General features: G+C 42.9%; 1 protein-coding gene and 1 pseudogene across 4 annotated transcripts in view; one reads left to right on the top strand and one right to left on the bottom strand.

The window, feature by feature from the left end:
* The window catches only part of ADRA1A (adrenoceptor alpha 1A), a 119,028-nt gene that overhangs the window by 87,401 nt on the left and 11,234 nt on the right, over positions 1-20,393 (top strand). For 2 of the 4 annotated variants that reach the window (XM_033229255.1, XM_033229253.1), the window contains one exon: positions 15,272-15,657. In XM_033229255.1, the coding sequence (XP_033085146.1) occupies positions 15,272-15,657 (386 nt within the window). Of the gene's footprint in view, positions 1-15,271; positions 17,194-19,800; position 20,393 lie in introns of those variants that run through there. The other 2 variants (XM_033229259.1, XM_033229249.1) reach the window with 2 other exon arrangements.
* LOC117095889 lies at positions 13,785-14,397 on the bottom strand (annotated as a pseudogene).

Genomic DNA, 20,393 nt, shown 5'->3' with positions numbered 1-20,393 from the left:
CTGAAAAAATAAGCAAGGACTGAAGCCACTCGCTTGATGGCTGAATGTTAACTACAGATACTCAGCTTGAACGTGTTTATGTTTTTTTTAGAGTAGGGTTTCTGAGAGCCCCCAAATAATTGGAGGATATTGCTACTCTTGCAATTGAAAAAATTCAATGTATCAATTAAAAGAAAGATTTCTAAATTGGAAATCTGAAGAACAGAGTTTTTAACCTAGTCCTTTTGCTCACTGGCTGTGTAACCCTGAGCAAATTCCTGATCTTTTCTGAATGTTGACATCCTTGCCTATTTGTAGCTCAGATGTCAGCTCAGCTCTTGGTGCCTTAAGTGTTTATACAACATGATTATAAATGACTTCAACAACAAATTAGATCAAAATGTGTAAAATGAATCCTAAATGGGGAAAATTTAGGAATTATTGAAATACATGCACACTAGTCCTATTCTCAGAAATAGATAAATCATGTTAAATAAATAAGTTGTCATGTCCAATAATATATTCATATTCTTTTATATATATATATGCTCTTTAAAATGCCTCTAATGTACACCTTATTGCAATATTAAAAGGGAAGCAAGACATTCAACTTTTTCATTCATTCAACACTCAAAAAATAATTAACTTTCTCTCCTCTAATAGTGTTTGCTTTCTCAGTAAGTTCTAAAACTTCAGGATTTAAATGTCCCCTAACAAGTATTTTAATAGGATGCTGTGTGATGCTGAACTCCCCAGTCTTGGAACTCAGTGAGTGGGTATCCAGCCTATTCTGAGATACTTTTTATGTATCATTGATGGTAAGGTCAAGTTCCAGGGCAGCCCAAATCAGTCTTCCTATAGCTTTCAGCCATCGCTTAGAGTTCTGACCCCAAACCAATGTGCTGCTAGCCTCCTGGTTGGTCTCCCTAGCAGCCTTTTTCTTCAGTTATTCTTAGATAGTATAAGCCTTATGGAAAACTTAGGAAAATAGAGTCAAGCCAGATCCCCAGGTTCTAACACATTCTGAAGGCAGTCGCTTGCTAACACCAATTCCTATCTTGAGGATTTTCTGGAGAATTAGAATTCTCCAAAATCAAATCTGAATAAACGACAATAGTGAGTCTCATTATTTGCATTTCGACAAACTATGCCCGCTTTCTATTCTTCTCATGAACATTTTTCTGTGAGTGAGAGAGAGAAATTGATAACTACGGTTGGGTAAAAGTTCCACTGCTTCCACATCCACCTGGGGAATTAGTACATCTGTGCTGAGATTGTTAATGAACACTATTGTTCCCTAACAGCATATACAGAAACTATTACTGGTGGTAATCTGATATGTTCCGAATTAATCACCTAATTGGAGCAGTACTGGGTGAGCATTTCAGAGGGGAATCCCGACAGTGGGAAACGACTTTTTTCTTAGAAACATGGCTGGTTTGGGGTCACAGAAAATCACAACGGGTACCAGGGATTAGTTCTTCTGAGACAGCCTCAAATGCACTTGTTTCTATGTTTGATTATTTTTCTTCAACTTTTATTGTAAGTTCCGGGGTACATGTTGCAGTATGTGCAGATTTGTTACATAGGTAAACTTGTGCCACGGTGGTTTGCTGTACAGATCAACCTATCACTTAAGTATTAAGCCCAGCATCCATTAGCTATTCTTCTTCCTGAAGCTCTCGTTCACCACATCCCCCAAACAGGCCCCAGTGTGTGTTGTTGCCCCCATGTGTCCATGTGCTCATTCAGCTCGCACTTATAAGTGAGAACACGTGGTGTTTGGTTTTCTGTTCCTGCGTTAGTTTGCTGATGATAACAGGTTCCAACTCCATCCATGTCCCTGCAAAGGACATGATCTCATTCCTTTTTATAGCTGCATAGTATTCCATGGTGTATATGCACCACATTTTCTTTATCCAGTCTATCATTGATAGGCATTTGGGTTGATTCCATGTCTTTGCCATTGTGAATAGTGCTGCAGTGAACATACTCATGCATGTATCTTTAAAATAGAATGATTTATATTCCTTTGGGTATATACCCAGTAATGAGATTCCTGGGTCAAATGGTATTTTTACCACTTTCCTTGTTGATCCTTCAGGTATTTTTATGCCTGTCTTGGGTCTTCCAGGTTTTACAAAACTTTCTGAATCATTGTCACCACTATCTCTGGAACAGTTGGAAATTCATTCTTAATATTCTTAGGCCTTGGGAAGAGTTTTTTAGTGGATGCACTGCCTTATAGAAGATGTACATTTATTTCTTAAAATTACATTCTATATATCTCAACCACTATAACGCTAGCCTACATCCTAGTGAACAAAAGATTCCACATTGCTCAGCTAACAGATATGCAAATGATCACATCCTGGCGGATGTAATTCTCTGCTCTGCTATGACACTGACTAGAGTCTCTGGGTGGGCACTTGGATTACCATGCTTTACTACCTACTTAACCAGTCAAGTGAATTCTCAGTCTCCCAGGCCTAATAAATTTTCATGTAGAACTCATACTTCATCTTTAATTCAGCGAAGAATCATTGAAACGATTTACTCAAGGGAGGGATAGTGTCATGCTTGCTTTCTCAGAATCTTGCTGGCAAGAGTGTGAGAAATGGGTTGGAAGCAGATAAGACCAGAAGCAGGAAGCCCAGTTAGAAAACTGATATGAGGTTCTAGCTAGACGTGGTGGTGGCCAGAACTGGAATGGACAATAGCAAGTGAACACAGGTTTCGTAGTCAGGGCTGGGTGATTGGATGTTGTGGAAGAGGTTGGAGAGTGGAAGGTTGAGGATGACAGTGAGTTTCTGGCTTGGACAACCGAGAGGAAGGCTGCCCAAAGTGAAGCAGAGGAGCAAGAGTCAGTTTTGTGGGAGATGGGGAGTTCAGCTTGATGATGAGTTCAGCTTGATGATGTTAAGGATGAGATAGTTTGGAAACATCAGGAGGGATGTCTGGTAAAAGTTGTGTGTGCAGGACAGGAGCTCAGGAGGCAGAGATGGTCTAGGCATAGAGATTTGCAAGTCATCAGGGAAAAGAAAGAAACTAAAGGTATGAAATGAATGAGCTGCCCTGACCTTGCTCTTCCCCCTGAAAGTACCAGCCAGTTCTCAGATGAGAACGCAGAAGGCTTCGTTAAGTTTGAAAAGAGCAAGGATGTGTCTTGCAAGCAAAGCTGAGCTTTCTAAACGTGGCATTTATATGAAAGAAGGAGGCATGGCCAATTCCTATTTTCAAAAATGTCTATAATCAAAATAGTACCATACTCTATTGCCTTTTAAAATTAAAGAGGAAATTGCCCCAATCCCTTTCTGCATTTTAAAATTGGTCTGCCCAGCTATACTTAGAAGCCATATTATAGCTTCCAAAAAGACATCTTGCATGTTTTAAATGAGCTATTAAAATTCTTATATATAGGCCGGGCACGGTGGCTCAAGCCTGTAATCCCAGCACTTTGGGAGGCCGAGACGGGCGGATCACGAGGTCAGGAGATCAAGACCATCCTGGCTAACACGGTGAAACCCCGTCTCTACTAAAAATACAAAAAAACTAGCCGGGCGAGGTGGCGGGCGCCTGTAGTCCCAGCTACTTGGGAGGCTGAGGCAGGAGAATGGCGTGAACCCAGGAGGCGGAGCTTGCAGTGAGCTGAGATCTGGCCACTCCACCTCAGCCTGGGCGACAGAGCAAGACTTCGTCTCAAAAAAAAAAAAAATTCTTATATATATATATATATATATATATATATGTATTATGTCCATTTGAATACAGGACCCATGATTGATGGAGGTCAGGCTCTGGTCAGGTGTTCTAGTCCAGATGTATAAAATCTAAGCTGTATAAAATCTTATGCAGCTTTATAACAGCGGAGACCTACGGCCAATCTTCATCCCTAGCTTAATTCAGGCAGGGGAGGGAGATGTGCAGGAGCTGGGAGTGAAGAGCAAGGGTTTATTCATATTCCTACTTTGCACAGAGCTAGAAGATGCTGTTGGAAGATGTGAGGGCCATGCCTCTGGGTGAGCCAGTGGCCTGGGAGAGGACCCAGTATGTCCTCTCCAAGTAGGGAACTGTCCAGAGCACTCAGATTAAGCATCTTTGCAGCAGTCCAAAACCAAAAAACCCATTTTCCTGCTCCCCTGTTCACCTGTGACCACTCAAGCATCAGCCAACTCACCTATGTCCTTGCTGGCAAGGATCAGGACCTGAACCTGCTTTAGGCTTTAAGCTGAATACGAAGGGACACAGTCCTGAAAAAGCCTCACACTTCCTCTTGGGAGATCAATTTTGGTTGTTTGCGTCACTGCTTCAGACGTGTGGTGTTTGGCCTTGGACTTGAATCCCACAAATATGAGAGGAGATGATGACTATCACATCTGAATTATAGGCTTCAACCCTTCCTCCAGGACCGCATAAAATGTTTTTACAAGTACTGGAAGTGGCCAGGCGTGGTGGCTCAAGCCTGTAATCCCAGCACTTTGGGAGGCTGAGACGGGCGGATCACCAGGTCAGGAGCTCGAGACCATCCTGGCTAACACGGTGAAACCCCGTCTCTACTAAAAAATACAAAAAACTAGCCGGGCGAGGTGGCGGGCGCCTGTAGTCCCAGCTACTCGGGAGGCTGAGGCAGGAGAATGGCGTGAACCCGGGAGGCGGAGCTTGCAGTGAGCTGAGATCTGGCCACTGCGCTCCAGCCTGGGTGACAGAGCGAGACTCCGTCTCAAAAAGAAAAAAGAAAAAAAAAAGTACTGGAAGTAATCATTTTATGAAGTGTCTGCAACTTAGCTGTGTAAAATTATTTGGAGAATGGTCTTGTTTTCATGTAAATGTGAGTGTCTTGAAGATCTGAAAGACCTCCTTGGAATGTAAGTTAAGACAGGCTCCGTTTCTGCATTTGGGAATCTATCTCCAGCTGTGAGTAATTGAAGCAGGAGTTGTATTCAAAATGTTGTTTTCTTCCATCAATCAATGTCATCCATTGGTTCAACAAGCATTCATTGAGAATCATGTTGATCACTTAGAGAGATACGAATGAAGGATAAGAAGGAGGGTGTAACTTTAAGGAGACTAAAACCACGAGGATTGAATGTGTCATTCATTCAGCAACATTGTTGGGAGCCTACTAAATGCTGTACACCGTTATGGGTGTTGAGGATACAGCAGTAAATTTAAAAGACAAGAATCCCTTCCTTCAAGGGAGTTTATAGTCAAGAAAAGCAACCAAAAATAGAAATAAGTAAAGCACAGAAAATGGTGATAAGGGCTATAGAGCAATGGTCCCCAATCTTTTTGGCACAAGGGACTGGTTTCATGGCAGACAACTTTTTTATGGACCTGGAGATGGGAGGATGGTTTCAGGATGATTCAAGTGTATTACATTTATTGTGCACTTTATTTCTATGCTTATTACATTGTAACATATAATGAAATAATACAACTCACCATAATGTAGAATCAGTGGGATCCCTGAGCTTGCTTTCCTGCAACTAGGCAGTCCCATCTGGGGGTGATGGGAAACAGTGACAGATCATCAGGCATTAGATTCTCGTAAGGAGCACACAACCTAGATCCCTGGCGTGTGCAGTTCATGATAGGGTTGTTGCTCCTATTAAAATCTAATGCCACTGCTGATCTGACAGGTAATGTGAGCAATGGAGAGAGGCTGTAAATTGTAAATACAGATGAAGCTTTGCTGGCCCACCACACACCTCCTGCCATACAGCCCGGTTTCTAACAGCCCACAGACTGGTACTGGTCTGTGGCCCAGGGGTTTCTCCTGCTATAGAGAAAAGTAACTGGTGCTAAATCCATAGGGGAAATGGCAAGAAAGCAAGTTATACTGCAACAAAGAAGGGCCTGTGGATGAGTGGGATTTTGAACACAGCCTTGAAGACAGAGAGAATTGGACAGATTCCAGTTTGAGTTGATATAGGGGAGAGGGACAGGTCATTGAGTGAAGAGCAGAAGGGTGCAGCAAAGAACCACAACCACAGGAGCTTGAGGTCACAGTCACCTTGCGAACTAACAAAGTTAGTGAAAAGTCTACTGTGGCAGGAAGAAAGCCTTGGTGTTGGAAACTCATAATTCATTTGTTGGAGCAACAAATGCCTCCAACTTAGGAATTTGTTGGAGATACTCATAGAAGGTAAACACCTTTGCATGTTCCTGACTGTTCTACCTCCAGTATCTATGGAAGTGCCTGGCCTGAGCAGGTGCTAAGTAAATTATGTGTTAAGTGAGTGAAGAATGGAGAAGGTTGTGTAGGACTGGTGGAACCAAATGATGAAGGGCCTTGAATGACAGAGTGAGAAGTTTGAACTTGATCTTATCAGCAACAAAAAGATAATGTATAACACATGTCTTGGCAGATACCCCATTATGAGGTTCCCTTAGCTACAATACTGAACCCCTTGATAAGCCTCCCCTCCCTTTAGTTATTTCTGGGAGTTTTCCCCGATGGTTTCTACCCTTTCCATCCCATCTCCTTGGAAAGGACCAGATTAGCACAGCCTTAGCCTCCCAGGCCTCAGATGTGGAGGTCTGCGGCCCATGTATTATTAAGGAGCACATGAGGTTCTGACGCGACCAGAAGCCCAAACTGTGCTGTGCTCCAAGCAGGAATAGAGCTAATTCCATTCCCACTTGGTGCAACCACAGTTGCCTGGGTCCCTATGCAGGTGCACTCCTCCCATCCCTCCTTTCTGTGATCTCAGAGTGAATCTCTAGGATAGACATCAGGATGTCCTCCCAAAGCCCTCCCCAAAACCTCAGGTTCCTCTCTTCCTTCCAAAGCCTGCCCTCTTCCCTTCTGGCCATCTCTCCACCATGCTCCTTCTTCATCCTGCTTGTCATGGGCCTGTTTTCCCCTTTTGACTGTTTCCATTTGCCTAGAAGCATCTGTTCTTACAGATAGGAAGGGGTAGTATCAATTACTGTTCTAAGTCTTTAATTTTACAGATGAGGAAATTGAGGCCCAAGAGGGAAAAATGACTCACCCAGCTTTAAATAACCAGTTCACCATTCAGGGGTCCTGGGGATGGAGATGATGGAGAAGGCAAATTTGGAAGGTGTTTCAAGAAAAGACACCTGTGGGGTTTGGTGACCAGTTGGAATGTAAGAAGCAAAAAGGGAGAAGGAACTCGATATACATTCTTCTGACAGGAACTGTTAATTGGGCTCCTGCCCCCACCTCACACTACAGTGAGAGAGATAACCTGGTCTCCTGCCGTTGGAGAGCATATCGTCTGTGCTCTGGAGGATGAGACAATCAAAGAAAACAAGTAAAGAAGAAAACATAAAAACTGTGATATGTACCGTGAAATAAATAAGCCACTCAGCAGGTGTGAGTTTGAAGATTACTCTTCTTTAGACTGGGTGGTCTCAGGGAGAGCTTTTGTGCAGAGACAATTAAAAAATGTTTTAAATGGAAGACTCGTGAAACAATGGTGACCTTAGTGAAAGTGACAAGTCTTGGAAAACACACTGGCTTATGAAAGCAGATCTGCTTTTTAAAGGAAGCAGCCCATAAAAGCACATGACGACTTCCTCATCGCTAGCTTTTCCCTGAACAAATAATATTTTAAATAAAGGGGGTGGGGTAGAGAATCTTGCTATCTTTTGAGAGTGTTTCAAATCAAATTATTTATTCAATGCAAGGAGGTCTTCTAGGGAGAAATGCTTGCATGTGGGGTCCCCTGTTACTCTTTCCAGCATTTCTATGGGCATTGGGGTCCAAATCATGCATTCGGGTGGGCCTGCTCCTTTTCCCTAAAAGGAGAAATGCTGCTTAGGCTTTGTTAACTGGCAAGACAAACCATTTGACAAGTTTTAATTCAAGCAGTTCAGACTCATCCAGGATGAAATTCCTGATTCCGCAGAGCTCTCCTTGGCCAGCCAGCCAGATTCTGTCAAGAGAGCTTTAGCTGCCACTTGCAGAAGTTTGAGGGATGAGAGGACATCTCCCCAAGTGACCTCTTACCGTGCCTAGATTGGAAAGAGCAATGGTTTTTCACAGTAACCATAGACCAACACACCCCAGTCCTTGGAAAAGTGGGCAACACTTCCATCCCACACTGGGCAGGCCCCCAGGGTGCCCCGAGCCTGCCTCCTTTGGGACTGAGTACCCAGCACAGTGTGCCCGGTTCCCCTTACTCACTGCACCCTCCCATGCTTTGCTCCATGCAGGAGGAGAGCTAATTCCATTCCTGCTCAGTGCCACCTTCTTCACTTTGCCAACCACTCATGCTTTCTGCCAGAAAGTTCAGAAAAGACTCCACATACCAACACTCTCAAGTGAGCATGCACATGACTTGACTCAGATACATGAGTGGAGAGCTGTACAGTTTCAGGCCCCAGTTAAATTGTGGAAGAAAAGACCGGTGAAGTCCTTCCAAAGAGGCACCGAAGTCACATCTGCTTGCTCTGTTGGTAAGCTTGATTCTATCATTAGGACATACGGGCTAAGTGAGGTTCCCCAGCCAGGGTACAGCTTGTCCTCTCTACCTGGAATCCAGGCTGAACCATCTTTACTATCACCAGAGACCACTGCGAGAAGCTAATACAAGCCAAGGTCTCTTCCTAGGAAAATGTATCTCTGGGCATACACATTTAATGTCAATCATGGGAAGTCTGTCTGTGAACCTGAGGTTTCACGTCTAAGGTTACAGTCCATGGTTATTCTGGCCACCTTCTTAGACAGCCCTGGTCACCATCTAAAGTAGATAATCTAAAAACTTCTTACTGACTGAGAGCTGCCCAAGTGGCCCCACATAAACCCCAGGAGGGCTCAGGCCAAAGTAGTTCAGCACAAAGGCATCTGGTAGAATATGGTCTGCCCTTAAACGTTGACTCTACAGCTTGTCTCTGGGGTTTAATTTGATGGGGCAGTTTTCTTCCTGGTAAGAAGGCGCCATCGAGTCTGGCCTGAATGTTACTGGCACTGGAGCTCCTTGGCCTGTTGGTGTGGCAGCCTGTCTCTCTCCTTTGCTCACTGGATGTGTACCAGGCACATCGGAGAGACCACTCGCTGGACAAGGAGAAACAATTAAGGGTTATTTTATCCCTTAACATTAGCTTCTTCTTTGGAGTCAACATTTTTTTAAATTGAGATCATTCAAACTCCAATTCTCAGAATGTGATGCCCTGCCGACAAACCCTTCTAAACAGCACACTCTGACTTTTAAAATAATGCAATTATTGAGGATACTACTCTCCTCTTTCTTCTTTCTCCATATCTCTGCAAAACCTGTTGTCATTCAGTGAAAGCTGGACATATTGCCGTTAATACTTCCATGCCATCGTAGAGTTGCTAAATGGCACACAAAGATCAGGAGTGGGTGAGGTGGAACCGACTTTGGGTCCAGTTGTGTGATTTTGGGGAACTACTCCCGTCTTCAGCCTTACTGTCTGCACCTGTAAAGGACAGGTTGACAGCGCTGATCTCAAAGTGCCTGCCAGTCTTCACATTTGAACCTTCTGCGACTCCAGCTAAGTAAGGTTTACCACAGCCCAGTGTCTCTCAAAGTTGTCATTAAGAGTCAAGTTTTCCAGGGGGTAAAATGAAGCACAGAAGCTGGAGGCTGCAACCAAGAAGACTGACTCACAGCTTTCAGCTTCCATATCAAGTCACCCTCATTCTGAGAGAAACAGTTGAACTAAGGAGGAACCTCTTAATGACCAGTGCTGGATGGGAATTTGAGAACTCAGTTCCTACTCTCACCGACTTTTGAAGCTAACCGTAGTACTCACCGGTGTATCAAATTCATGGAGGAGACCAGCATGGGCAGGAAAAAAAATGGTTTTATCTTGTATTGGAGTCATTGAGGCAAACATTGCTGTAATTTTATAGCTATAAAAGGTGACTCTAGTGGCAAGCCTTTACTGGGATGACTCCTAGTGCCCCCCTCCCCATAAGCCTATTAGATGAGCCCCAGTTCAAAAATGAAGTCAGATGTTCCCAATGGATATAGCATTCAGTGGAAAGACATAGAGGCAACATTTTAAATTATTTGTTTCAATTTCTTCTTGGCATCTAGAGGCCTTTACAGTGGAAGTGAGGATTCTGAATCTCCATGAATGAGAATGTTGATGGTGTTTGGCCATAAACACCTGTTCTCTCCACCTCAGTCTGACCAGTAGTAAGTTGGTCAGGGTGTCCGGAGGGTCAAGAAAGAGGCAGAAATTCTGCAGCAGAGCAAATGGTGGAAAGAAACTCAGTGAAAGGAAGAGTCCTTAGGGTGTGGCGATTTTCCAAAGCCCAAGAATTAAACCAGGCAAATTCACATGCAAAGGATGGCTTGAGCTGCAGGGCAAGGTGTTTAGGGGATTAAGTCAGGAGCTGTTGGCTCCTCTTGAAGCAGAGATTGTTGAGGAGAAAAACCATAGCCATGGTGACCAAAAAAAATAGGAGCTCCTATTCTCATGTGGGTGATTCGGAAGTCCGTTTCTTCCAATGAAGCATGATGAGAAAAACTAGTGGGTCTGATGCCAGATGATAGGACAAGGAAAAAATGGTAGTAAAATAACATTACAGAAAAAAACCAAATGACTGAACATAAATGGTGGGCCAAAAAAAGGAGAATGAGACAGCAGAAGGAAGGCAGGGTTGGGAGAGAATATGAGGTTACAGCCATCAAGCAGAGAAGAAAACCAAGCCACATTGAGAAGAAGAACCAAGACAAGAATACAGAGACACAGCCATTCATTCATTCAGTCAGTCAGTCCATCCGTCAGTCAGGAGGTTGGCCATCCATGCACAAAAACTTGGAGAATGCCTTCAAGACTCTAGCATTGTACTGGATTCTGGAGCTCCGTGAGTGAGCAAAGCTGGCCAGATGGCTGCTCGAATGGACTTCCCCACCCAGTGACTGGATCAGAGGCACCCACCCCTAAACCAGGTTCAGCCCTTACACTGTAGGTCCTAATGGGTGGAGGCCAGGGACAAGCATTATCCAGCTGTCTTCCCACCCTAAAAAGCATTGCCAGTCCTCATGAAGAAAGAGATTTGGGAAGAATGGAGGCTGGGGATAGAACTAATGCAGAGTTCAGAGAAACGGGCACAGATGGCGAAGGTTTGGGCAGAGAAGGAGAGAGCAGGAGGAGGGAACCCTGAATAGGACCAGGCAGCTGCTTTCCAAGCCCGATTCCAGCCCCATCTCTCCTTCCTAGGAGAGGAAAAATGAAGGAAGAGATATGTAGATGGGAATAATGTCAATAAGGAGAGGAGCTGCCATTCTGCTGTCCTTTTTTTTCTTTCTCTCTCTTTTTTTTTTTTTTTTTTTTGAGACAGGAGTTCACTTCTGTTGCCCAGGCTGGACTGCAGTGGTGCGCATTGGCTCACTATAACCTCCGCCTCCTGGGCTCAAGCAATCCTCCTGCCTCAGCCTCCTGAGTAACTGAAACTACAGGCGCATGCCACCACACCCAGCTAATTTTTGTATTTTTAGTAGAGATGGGGTTTCACCATGTTGCCCAGGCTGATCTCAAATTCCTGGTCTCAAGTGATCTGCTCATCTCAGCCTCCCAAAGTGCAGGAATTACAGGTGTGAGCCACCGTGCCTACCCCCTTTTGCTGTCTCTTCTCACTCTTTGGAAAGTTCCTGAAGGAAGCACAGCTATGAGTCTCTCCTCTAACCCCAGCACAAAGAAAATCACGTGGCTCCCTGCACCTGCTTCCAATCGCAAGGGAAGAATACTCCAAGCACGAGAATGGATCCTGCAACCTGCCCCTGGTGGAATTGTCAGTTTGGGAGCATGCAAATCCGTGCTAGACCTACACACATCTGGCTGCTGTCACACACTTGATGGAATAAACCAAACGTTGTCATTTACGGGAAGGTCTCTGGCCTGGAAGCATAAGCCAAAATCTAGAGATTTGCTTGGATTAAAAAGAAAATATTCCTGGGGTTAGGGCTAGAGATTATGTGACATTCAGATCTTAGTGTAAATTAGTTTTAACCAACTCTCTTTCTCACCCTATACCTATACCTGAGCCACATTGAAGAAATGAGTGTTTTGAGTGGGGTACAGAGAGGGGGAGTCCAGGATTCACCTGTAAAGACAGGAACACAGCAAGAGACTAGAGAGAGGGCCCAAGAGCTTGGCTCTCGGTCAGCCAGACCTGGAATTAAGAGCGGGGCCATGCAAGGAAAGATGGGATGGAAAGGAAGTGACTAAAAGGAAATGTTGAGATTTATAAGTACAAAACTGGGCTCTGTAAGCAGAATGAGCGTCCTTGAAGGAATTATGGGAAGTTCCAAGACTCTCAAATCATATTTATTAGCATTCACATTCATAGTGCATTTTTTGTCTTTTTTAAAAGTTGAAATTATTCAAATAAGGGAAAGATCCTCCCCTCCCTCGCTGATTTGCAGAGTAGTGATATTCCCAGACAAGGTGAGTTTTTGGTGTGCTCAGCTCAGACGTTCTTGTAGTCATTAAGCACAGGCCCAGGCAGGCCTTTGTGAAATGGGTTTCCTTAATCACATCACTGTCACTATTAGGAGGAAATATTGGACAATATATAGGTATCATAATGTAAGGCAAATTTTTTTCTGGAACTGACCGCATTTGCACAAAACCATCAGTCATGTTGGCATTAGCCATTTTTTCCATCACAGATGAGGTTCGAAAAAGCATTTTTCCAATTCAGCTTCCCCTAGCTGCACACTTTATCACTCCCCATCGGCCATCCTCCTAAGAGATGTATTATTCCAATATATTTGGAGATTCCATAAAGGAGCATGGGCCCTGAAATCACACTGCCCAATTTCAAACCTACCAGTAACTATGTGAGTGACCTCAGTTGAGCTATTCAAACTCATTAAGCCACAGTTTCTTCATTTGTAAAACAGGGAAGAGTAACATAACTCTTCATGTTATTAATGATGATTAAATCATATGGAAAGTGTTCAGCACACTGCCTTGCTTGTTTCAAATCAGGCATTCAAAGACTATAAACTTTATTATAATTATAGGACAATGTGAAGAGCTTTAGAACTAAAGAATAAAACTTTCTCACTTTACATGTTTTTTTCCCCCAAATAAACACCCATTGTGAGTGTGTGTGTGTGTGTGTGTGTGTGTGAATTTGAGATACATGGAACTTAGCAGGGAATGTTGATTCAGAGATAATAAATGTTCCCATCAACAACCACAATATTTTGTCTTCTTTGGGATCTTCAGTATTTACGTTTACTCTCTGTTTATATTGATGAACTTTTTGACTTAATTCCAGAGCACTGTTTGCCAGAGTAGATTTTAAGAGCACCAGCAATTTGTCATGACTCTGATAGGTCCACAGAACAGAGAAGAAAAGAAAGACATAAAATCAAGACCTTAGGTTTGAAACAACAACAACAAAATTGTTCAGGGCCATTAGGAATCATCCATTCAACCTACTCCTTTTTCAGATAAGAAAACTGGAGGCCCAAAGGGATCATGGGACTTTCCCAAAGCCATTCTGCCAACTGTACACAAAGCTGTGACTAAAAGCCCGTGGAGAAGGAAAACGAGCTTGGGAGTGGAGAAAGAAAAGAAAGGAGGTGGAAGGAAAGTCAAGATGTTATTTTGCAATTTCTCTGAAAGGCGTAAAGAGGGACATTTGGGATTTCATAATTCATAAAGCTCCTTTAGTAAAAGCCCGTGCAAGTCTGAGAATCAGAGAAAAAAGAACATTCGACTGGGAGTCCCATACTCTTTATCCATTACTCTTATCAGTATTATAGCTATGAGGTTTGTGACAATCTCTTTAATAAGCATTTTTAAGAGTTCAGCTTTTTATTGAACATGCTATAAAATAGTCTTACTCAAAAAAAAAAAAAAAAAAAAAAGCCCATGTTATCATCAGACTCCAGATTCTCCTTTCTTTGCTTCCACTTTCTTCTCCTCTACCTGGCCTGCAGTGATGGAAGGGCAGGACCTCCTGCAGATGCACCACCAGCTGCTGGAGCAGGTCATCCCACCCCACCCCTCCACTGCAGAGGAGGCTCCCGATGTTGACAATGGCCAGGGCCTTGGCAGACAAGCCAGGCCAAAAGTCGTCATCATTTACCCCAGCTGCTTTAGAAAGGACATTGACCTTATCCTCTGTGATGATCCCCTCAGCGTTATGAGGAATGAGGGCTGAGTCGGTGCAGGCGAGCTCTGAGATGGAGTCTGTGGTGTGGACAAGTGCAAGGCTGGGCTGCCCGGAATAGTGCTAGTGCTGGATGCAGTGAGGGCCTCACCCCAAGGCGACCTCAGCTCAGAAGAGCTCAGCTCAAGTCTTGGCGGCAGCTGGGAAAAGACTAAATAAGCATTTTTTCACATTTGTAAATTGAGTAATTGGAGGAGATAATCTTTAAGATTGTTCCCCTTTAAGACTTCACAGTGTTGTTCTTCTGCTGCCAACTGCCCCATGGCACTCTCTGTGCAGGACATGACAGGTCCTGAGGCGGGGTTCCTGCTATGCACACCAATGGGTAGGGTTTGGGTGGGTAGAGAAGGTGGAAAAGGGCATCAAGGACACAGTGGCCCAACTTGAGAGGACAAAAAAAAAAATTGACCAATGACCTGGAGAAAAAGTGTAGTGAGTGTGGCCAGAGAAAAAACAACAACCAATCATATTAGAAAGCTGGTCAGACCAGGGGCTGTGGAGGACTCTGAATATGAAGCAAACAACACACATTTGGGAGTCATCAAGGGATATTGACAAAGGGAACTCGAGGTGACGTCAAAAGACATCATCTAGGAAAAGTGATTGAGAATCACTGGCCCAACATTGGCAAGGCCAATACTGTGTAAAGTTGAGATTCTCATCAAAATCCATAATTCTAATATTCGAGAGGGGAAGAATTCATAAACACTGAGGCTGTGTCTGTTACCTAACACTGCATCAGAGAATAAAGGGCGTGTTCAGGTAACTGAATTTTAATACGGATTATTTGCATGGATTCCAACTTACTTTTCAATTTAGGCAAAACAATGTACATATGTGGGATCAGTCTGAGTTTCACATTTTCATTTGGTAAAACTTCACAGCAGCCATTGGTCACTGAGAGCCAATGCAACCCTATCCACTGGGCCTGCTCCTGTAATTAATGACACACATGAACCAAGTAGGAATGGTCTTTGAAGATACTGCAAAAGAGTGACAGTCACAGGAGCTAGTCAGTCAAATATGAGAAACTCAAATGTGTTTGAGATCATTTTAACAGCTTTAAAAATAGAGAAAGATGTTTGTTTTATTGTTTTCCTAGCCAATTGGCCTGCTGGCTTGCAAATAATATATATGAATCTGTGTGTTTTCTTCCAGGGTCTTTCTTCCCTGATATCAAGCCCTCTGAAACAGTTTTTAAAGTAGTATTTTGGCTTGGATATCTAAACAGCTGCATCAACCCCATCATATACCCATGTTCCAGCCAAGAGTTCAAAAAGGCCTTTCAGAATGTCTTGAGAATCCAGTGTCTCCGCAGAAAGCAGTCTTCCAAACATGCCCTGGGCTACACCTTGCACCCGCCCAGTCAGGCCCTGGAAGGGCAGCACAAGGACACGGTGCGCATCCCCGTGGGATCAGGAGAGACTTTCTACAGGATCTCCAAGACGGATGGTGTTTGTGAATGGAAATTTTTCTCTTCCATGCCCCGTGGATCTGCCAGGATTACAGTGTCCAAAGACCAATCCTCCTGCACCACAGCCCGGGTGAGAAGTAAAAGCTTTTTGCAGGTCTGCTGCTGTGTAGGGCCCTCAACCCCCAGCCTTGACAAGAACCATCAAGTTCCAACCATTAAGGTCCACACCATCTCCCTCAGTGAAAATGGGGAGGAAGTCTAGGACAGGAAAGATGCAGAGGAAAGGGGAATAATCTTAGGTACCCACCCCACTTCCTTCTCAGAAGGCCACCTTTTCTTGGAGGACAAGACAGGACCAATCAAAGAGGGGACCTTCTGGGAATGGGGTGGGGGGTAGACCCAACTCATTAGGCAGTGGATAGGGCACAGGGAAGAGGGAGGGTTTCTCACAACCAACCAGTTCAGAACGATACGGAACAGCATTTCCCTGCAGCTAATGCTTTCTCGGTCACTCTGTGCCCGCTTCAACGAAAACCACCATGGGAAACAGAATTTCATGCACAATCCAAAAGACTATAAATACAGGATTATGATTTCATCATGAATATTTTGAGCACACACTCTAAGTTTGGAGCTATTTCTTGAAGGAAGTGAGGGGATTTTATTTTCAGGCTAAACCAACTGACAGCCACATTTGACATTTATGGGGAGAGGGCCTAGAGAGGAAGAGCATTAAGATGGTGGCCGAGATCCAGACACATTATTTTTAGAGCAAGTTCTGAAACTCCACCCTTTCTGATACATCCAATTTCTCAGCTTGAGGGAAACTTGACAGTGAGGTTTACCTTTGGCTACACTTTGAATGGATGCTGCTCCTCATTTCCCAAAGATGAGGGTGAGGGGCACTTATGATGTCTCAGAATGTAGCATTCTCTATCCTGGGGTCAGGAGAGGGTTGAAAGAACCAACCAGGGCGGTATGGCTTTTCCCAAGAGAAGACAGTAGACCTGAGTATCATTCTTTCAATTTAACTACTAGAGAGAAAATCCATTAAACAGTTCCAAGATCAGATGATGATAGGCTTTCTCTCTAATATCTTTAAACATCAAGAGCTTGGGGTGGCTGTTAATTTCTTGCAAAGAGAGAGGCTGTTCACTTACTGCACAGCCATTTCAACATGGCTTACAAAAGGCTTTCTTGACAAATCACTTACCTGTTCCAGAACTCTGTTACGAAAATCCAGAGCTTATAATATTTTGAAAGGCAAAAGATTGTCTCCCATTACTTCTCATCTGCTTCACTATTGCATAATGAATGAGCTTCACCTGTGGCATGTCGGAATGAGCCTTATGATCCAAGTACATTCTTCCCAAACTTTGAAATATACTAATGCTTAGCTTCAGAGAGATACTGATGGATCACCAAAGAACTATCTAAAGCAGGAGTTTGCAAACATTTTTTGATAGAAGCCCATTTGTTCTGGAAAAAGATCCAGTAGTCAACTCAACTTCATCTATTCCTACTTTTCTGCAAGAACTTGGGGAACATGCTATATTTTGCTTTATGTGTACCAAATTTTGGTAAACCATAATAAGTCAGTACAGAACTTGCGTATCTCTTTCCTGAAATGCTTGGAACCAGAAGTGTTTCAGATTACAGATTTTTTCAAATTTTGAAATACTTGCATATACATAATCAAATATCTCTGGGATGGGACCCAAGTCTAAACACAAAATTCATTTATGTTTCATATACACTGCATATGCATAGCCTGAGGGTAATTTTATACAATATTTTTAATTGACTGTTTTGGACTACAACCCATAGACCTGAGGTCAGGTGTGGAATTTTCCACCTGTGGCGTCATGTCGGTGCTCAAACAATCTCAGATCTTAGAGCATTTTGGATTTCAGATATTCAGATTAGGGCTGCTCAAGCTATAGATTACTAATGAGGAAGATGGTAACTATACGCAAAAATTGTATATGGCTGCCATTCCACAATAAGGATTTCAAATAGGATTTATGTTTTTGGAATAATTCTTAACAACAATCAGTGGTCTAAAACTAAAGACCATTTGCCTAGCCTCTTTCCTCTGTTGGGGTAATTCCTCCAAGAAATTCAAAGCAGCTCTAACCTTCACAGCAAGAGTAGTGGCCTCAACATCCTTTTCTTCTTCCCCTGCAGCAAAATGATAATTTCCTTAAATCCTCCTAAAAAAAACAAATCTCTTTCCACGTTGCAATGGAGGGTATGTTTGTATGTTTATTTGAGTTTTGTTATAGGTTGTGTTAAGACCTGGAGTGTGACTCTTTTTTCAGCCTTTTTCTGAAGAGTGTCTTCTTACTGGCCAGATACATATTCAGCCTTGTGTTCAGAATTTGGATTCTGGCACTGAGATGTTGGCTGGATTTTTAGACTCTTCTGTTCTCTCTGTGTGTCCCATAAGAGCTCTGCCAGATGTGGAAGTCCTATTATAGAGGCAGGCATCTAGGAAGAACTTGAATATGCAAACTCTTGCTTCTCTTTGGCCTTGATAGGAAAGATCAGTTTCATTGCTGACAAGAGTTTGGTCCAGAATCTGAATAAGAAAATCACTTGCCCCACTCCTCCTTACAGAAAGAGCATCCCCATGGGAAGAATGATTATCATTTTTCTTCAGCAAATTATGGTTCCATGTTAGAAATGATCCTTTAAACACCTTTACAGACACATTTAAATTTTAGATATGGGAAAGCTTAGAAACACATGAAATCTGGCACTAATGCCACATCTAATCTAAATAAACAACTAGATAATCTTTCGGTCATCAGATTAAAACCATGACAATTGTATCCATGTAAAACTATCCGTAAATAATTGTCTGCTATACTCTTCTCCAGCTCCCTCTCTCCAGGGAGGTAAACTTTTAACATTTTTTTTCCTTTCCCATAGCATGATACACCAATTTTACAAGAAATTGATAACATCACCCAAAACTTAGTCAAAGTGGGGTAAACAGTATATGAGTTGAATTACTTTTCGCTCATTCCCCCTAAATCTCTGTACCTTTAGACATGCCAAAAAATATCTAAAATTGTTGCAGTTTAGCAAATGATTGTCATATTTATACTCACATGTTTACTGCTTCTATTTGGAGTTTGAGGAATTTACCCAGAGTAACGATGTCTTCTCTAATGTGTTATAAAAAGTAGTTGCTTTGGGATTGTCTAAATATCACAAAAATCAACATGACATTATGGGATAGGGAAAATTTGAGTTTATTCTGACATTATGGGATAGGGAAATTTTGAGTTTATTCTGCAACTCAAACTGCATGCATTAACAGAGACCCTGAATCTCGTTATTCAAAAATTTCCCCAGACTATGTCAAGGATTTCAGAAAAGCATTTTACTCGTCAGTTTTGTTTCCTTTGCCTCTCTCATGTCTTATCCAAGAGGACTTCTGCTTGTAGTCACATAGTATGTCTAACACTCTCCAAAATATTCAAAAATAAATATTCCATGGTAGACAGTAGTGTTTGGGTAAATAAATATTCTCTTAAGATTTTTCTGTTAGGTCATACTGTGTGCCAGGCATCTGCAGGAAATTTTGCACCCATTGCCTCTAAACTCCCTGGAAACTCTGCTACCCCTATTTTTACAGATAAAAATCCCATCATTGTGAGAGGTTAAGGACTTGCCCAAGGCCAAGGGGGAACCATGATTTAAACCTAGGTCTCCCTATTCTCAACCTGCACATTTTCCATATCCCTCCTTCCTCAAGAGAATGGGGGTAAAAGTTTTCCCATTTGGATTGGGTGTGCTGAGAATGCCAAGCCACATCCAGACTTTTTAATGTTCTGTTTCCTTGGGATTTCCCTCCAAATTAACCACAGCAAACATGCTGCCAAATCTGCAGCCCAGTCAAACCCAAGAGCAGGGCATCTGTGGAAGGGTTTGGTGTCTGCACTTCTAACTATCAGCCTGCACCACATTTTTAGGAGTTAATGGCCTGGAATGTGATTAAGGCCTTGCAAGGAGGACATACTAATGGCATGTTGGGGGAAGATGAGCATAGAAGAGAATGCAGAAGGGGCCACACTGGCCAAGAACAGTAAAATGCAGTTGCAGACAGGACACATATCGGGTGTTGTATTGAAGTTATTGATGACCAACCACAGTTCATAGAAACACTTTCGGGAAGTACATCCCTTTTAAAAATAAATGAAAACAAATACAACATAACTCACTCTCACTCACCTGTATTCCAACTATTTTTTTAGTTGGACAGAGGGGAATGGATTGTAGATATTTCACCAAGAATTGTAGAGGGCGTATCAAGCATGTGAATTTTATGATGCCACCGTGGGGAAAGGGTTCAGAATGTTGATCTCCAGATAGCTGGAGACCTAGGCAGTCTGAAAATTAGGAGTCAGTTGGAAGTTATGGCTATGTATTATGTGACATCACTTGTTCCTAATTTCTTTTCACAAGCGAACACTGGTTATCCTGACCTTCTGGCCCAGTAGGTTTCATGGTTAAGACCTGGGAGTGAGAACATTTTAGGAACTATTTGCTTGGGCAGGTAATTGTTCACTCTTTGATCACGGCTACTTAATCAGAGCTTAGCAGACTTTCTCAATTGCTTCTGGGGCTGGTCTGCTCAGGTCCTTTAGCCAAAAACGATGCTGCCTGTGTATATGAATACTTGTTGACTTAATTAAAGAAAGAGCTCTGCTCATCAGCAAAGGGCACCCAAGCAGATGGGAGGTAAACTCTCCAAGGTAAACTCTCCAAGGAAAAACCAAGTGAAAAGAAAACAGAAAAGGCAAATATGGAGACATCAGAGGTATGCTTACCAGTTACTCTGATTTTTTTTACACT

This window comes from Trachypithecus francoisi, unplaced genomic scaffold (assembly GCF_009764315.1).
Source record: "Trachypithecus francoisi isolate TF-2019V2 unplaced genomic scaffold, Tfra_2.0 Contig01440, whole genome shotgun sequence".
NCBI classification, from domain to species: Eukaryota; Metazoa; Chordata; class Mammalia; order Primates; family Cercopithecidae; genus Trachypithecus; species Trachypithecus francoisi.
Note: the sequence above shows the minus strand (reverse complement) of the source record. Positions and strands in the feature narration are given on the sequence as shown.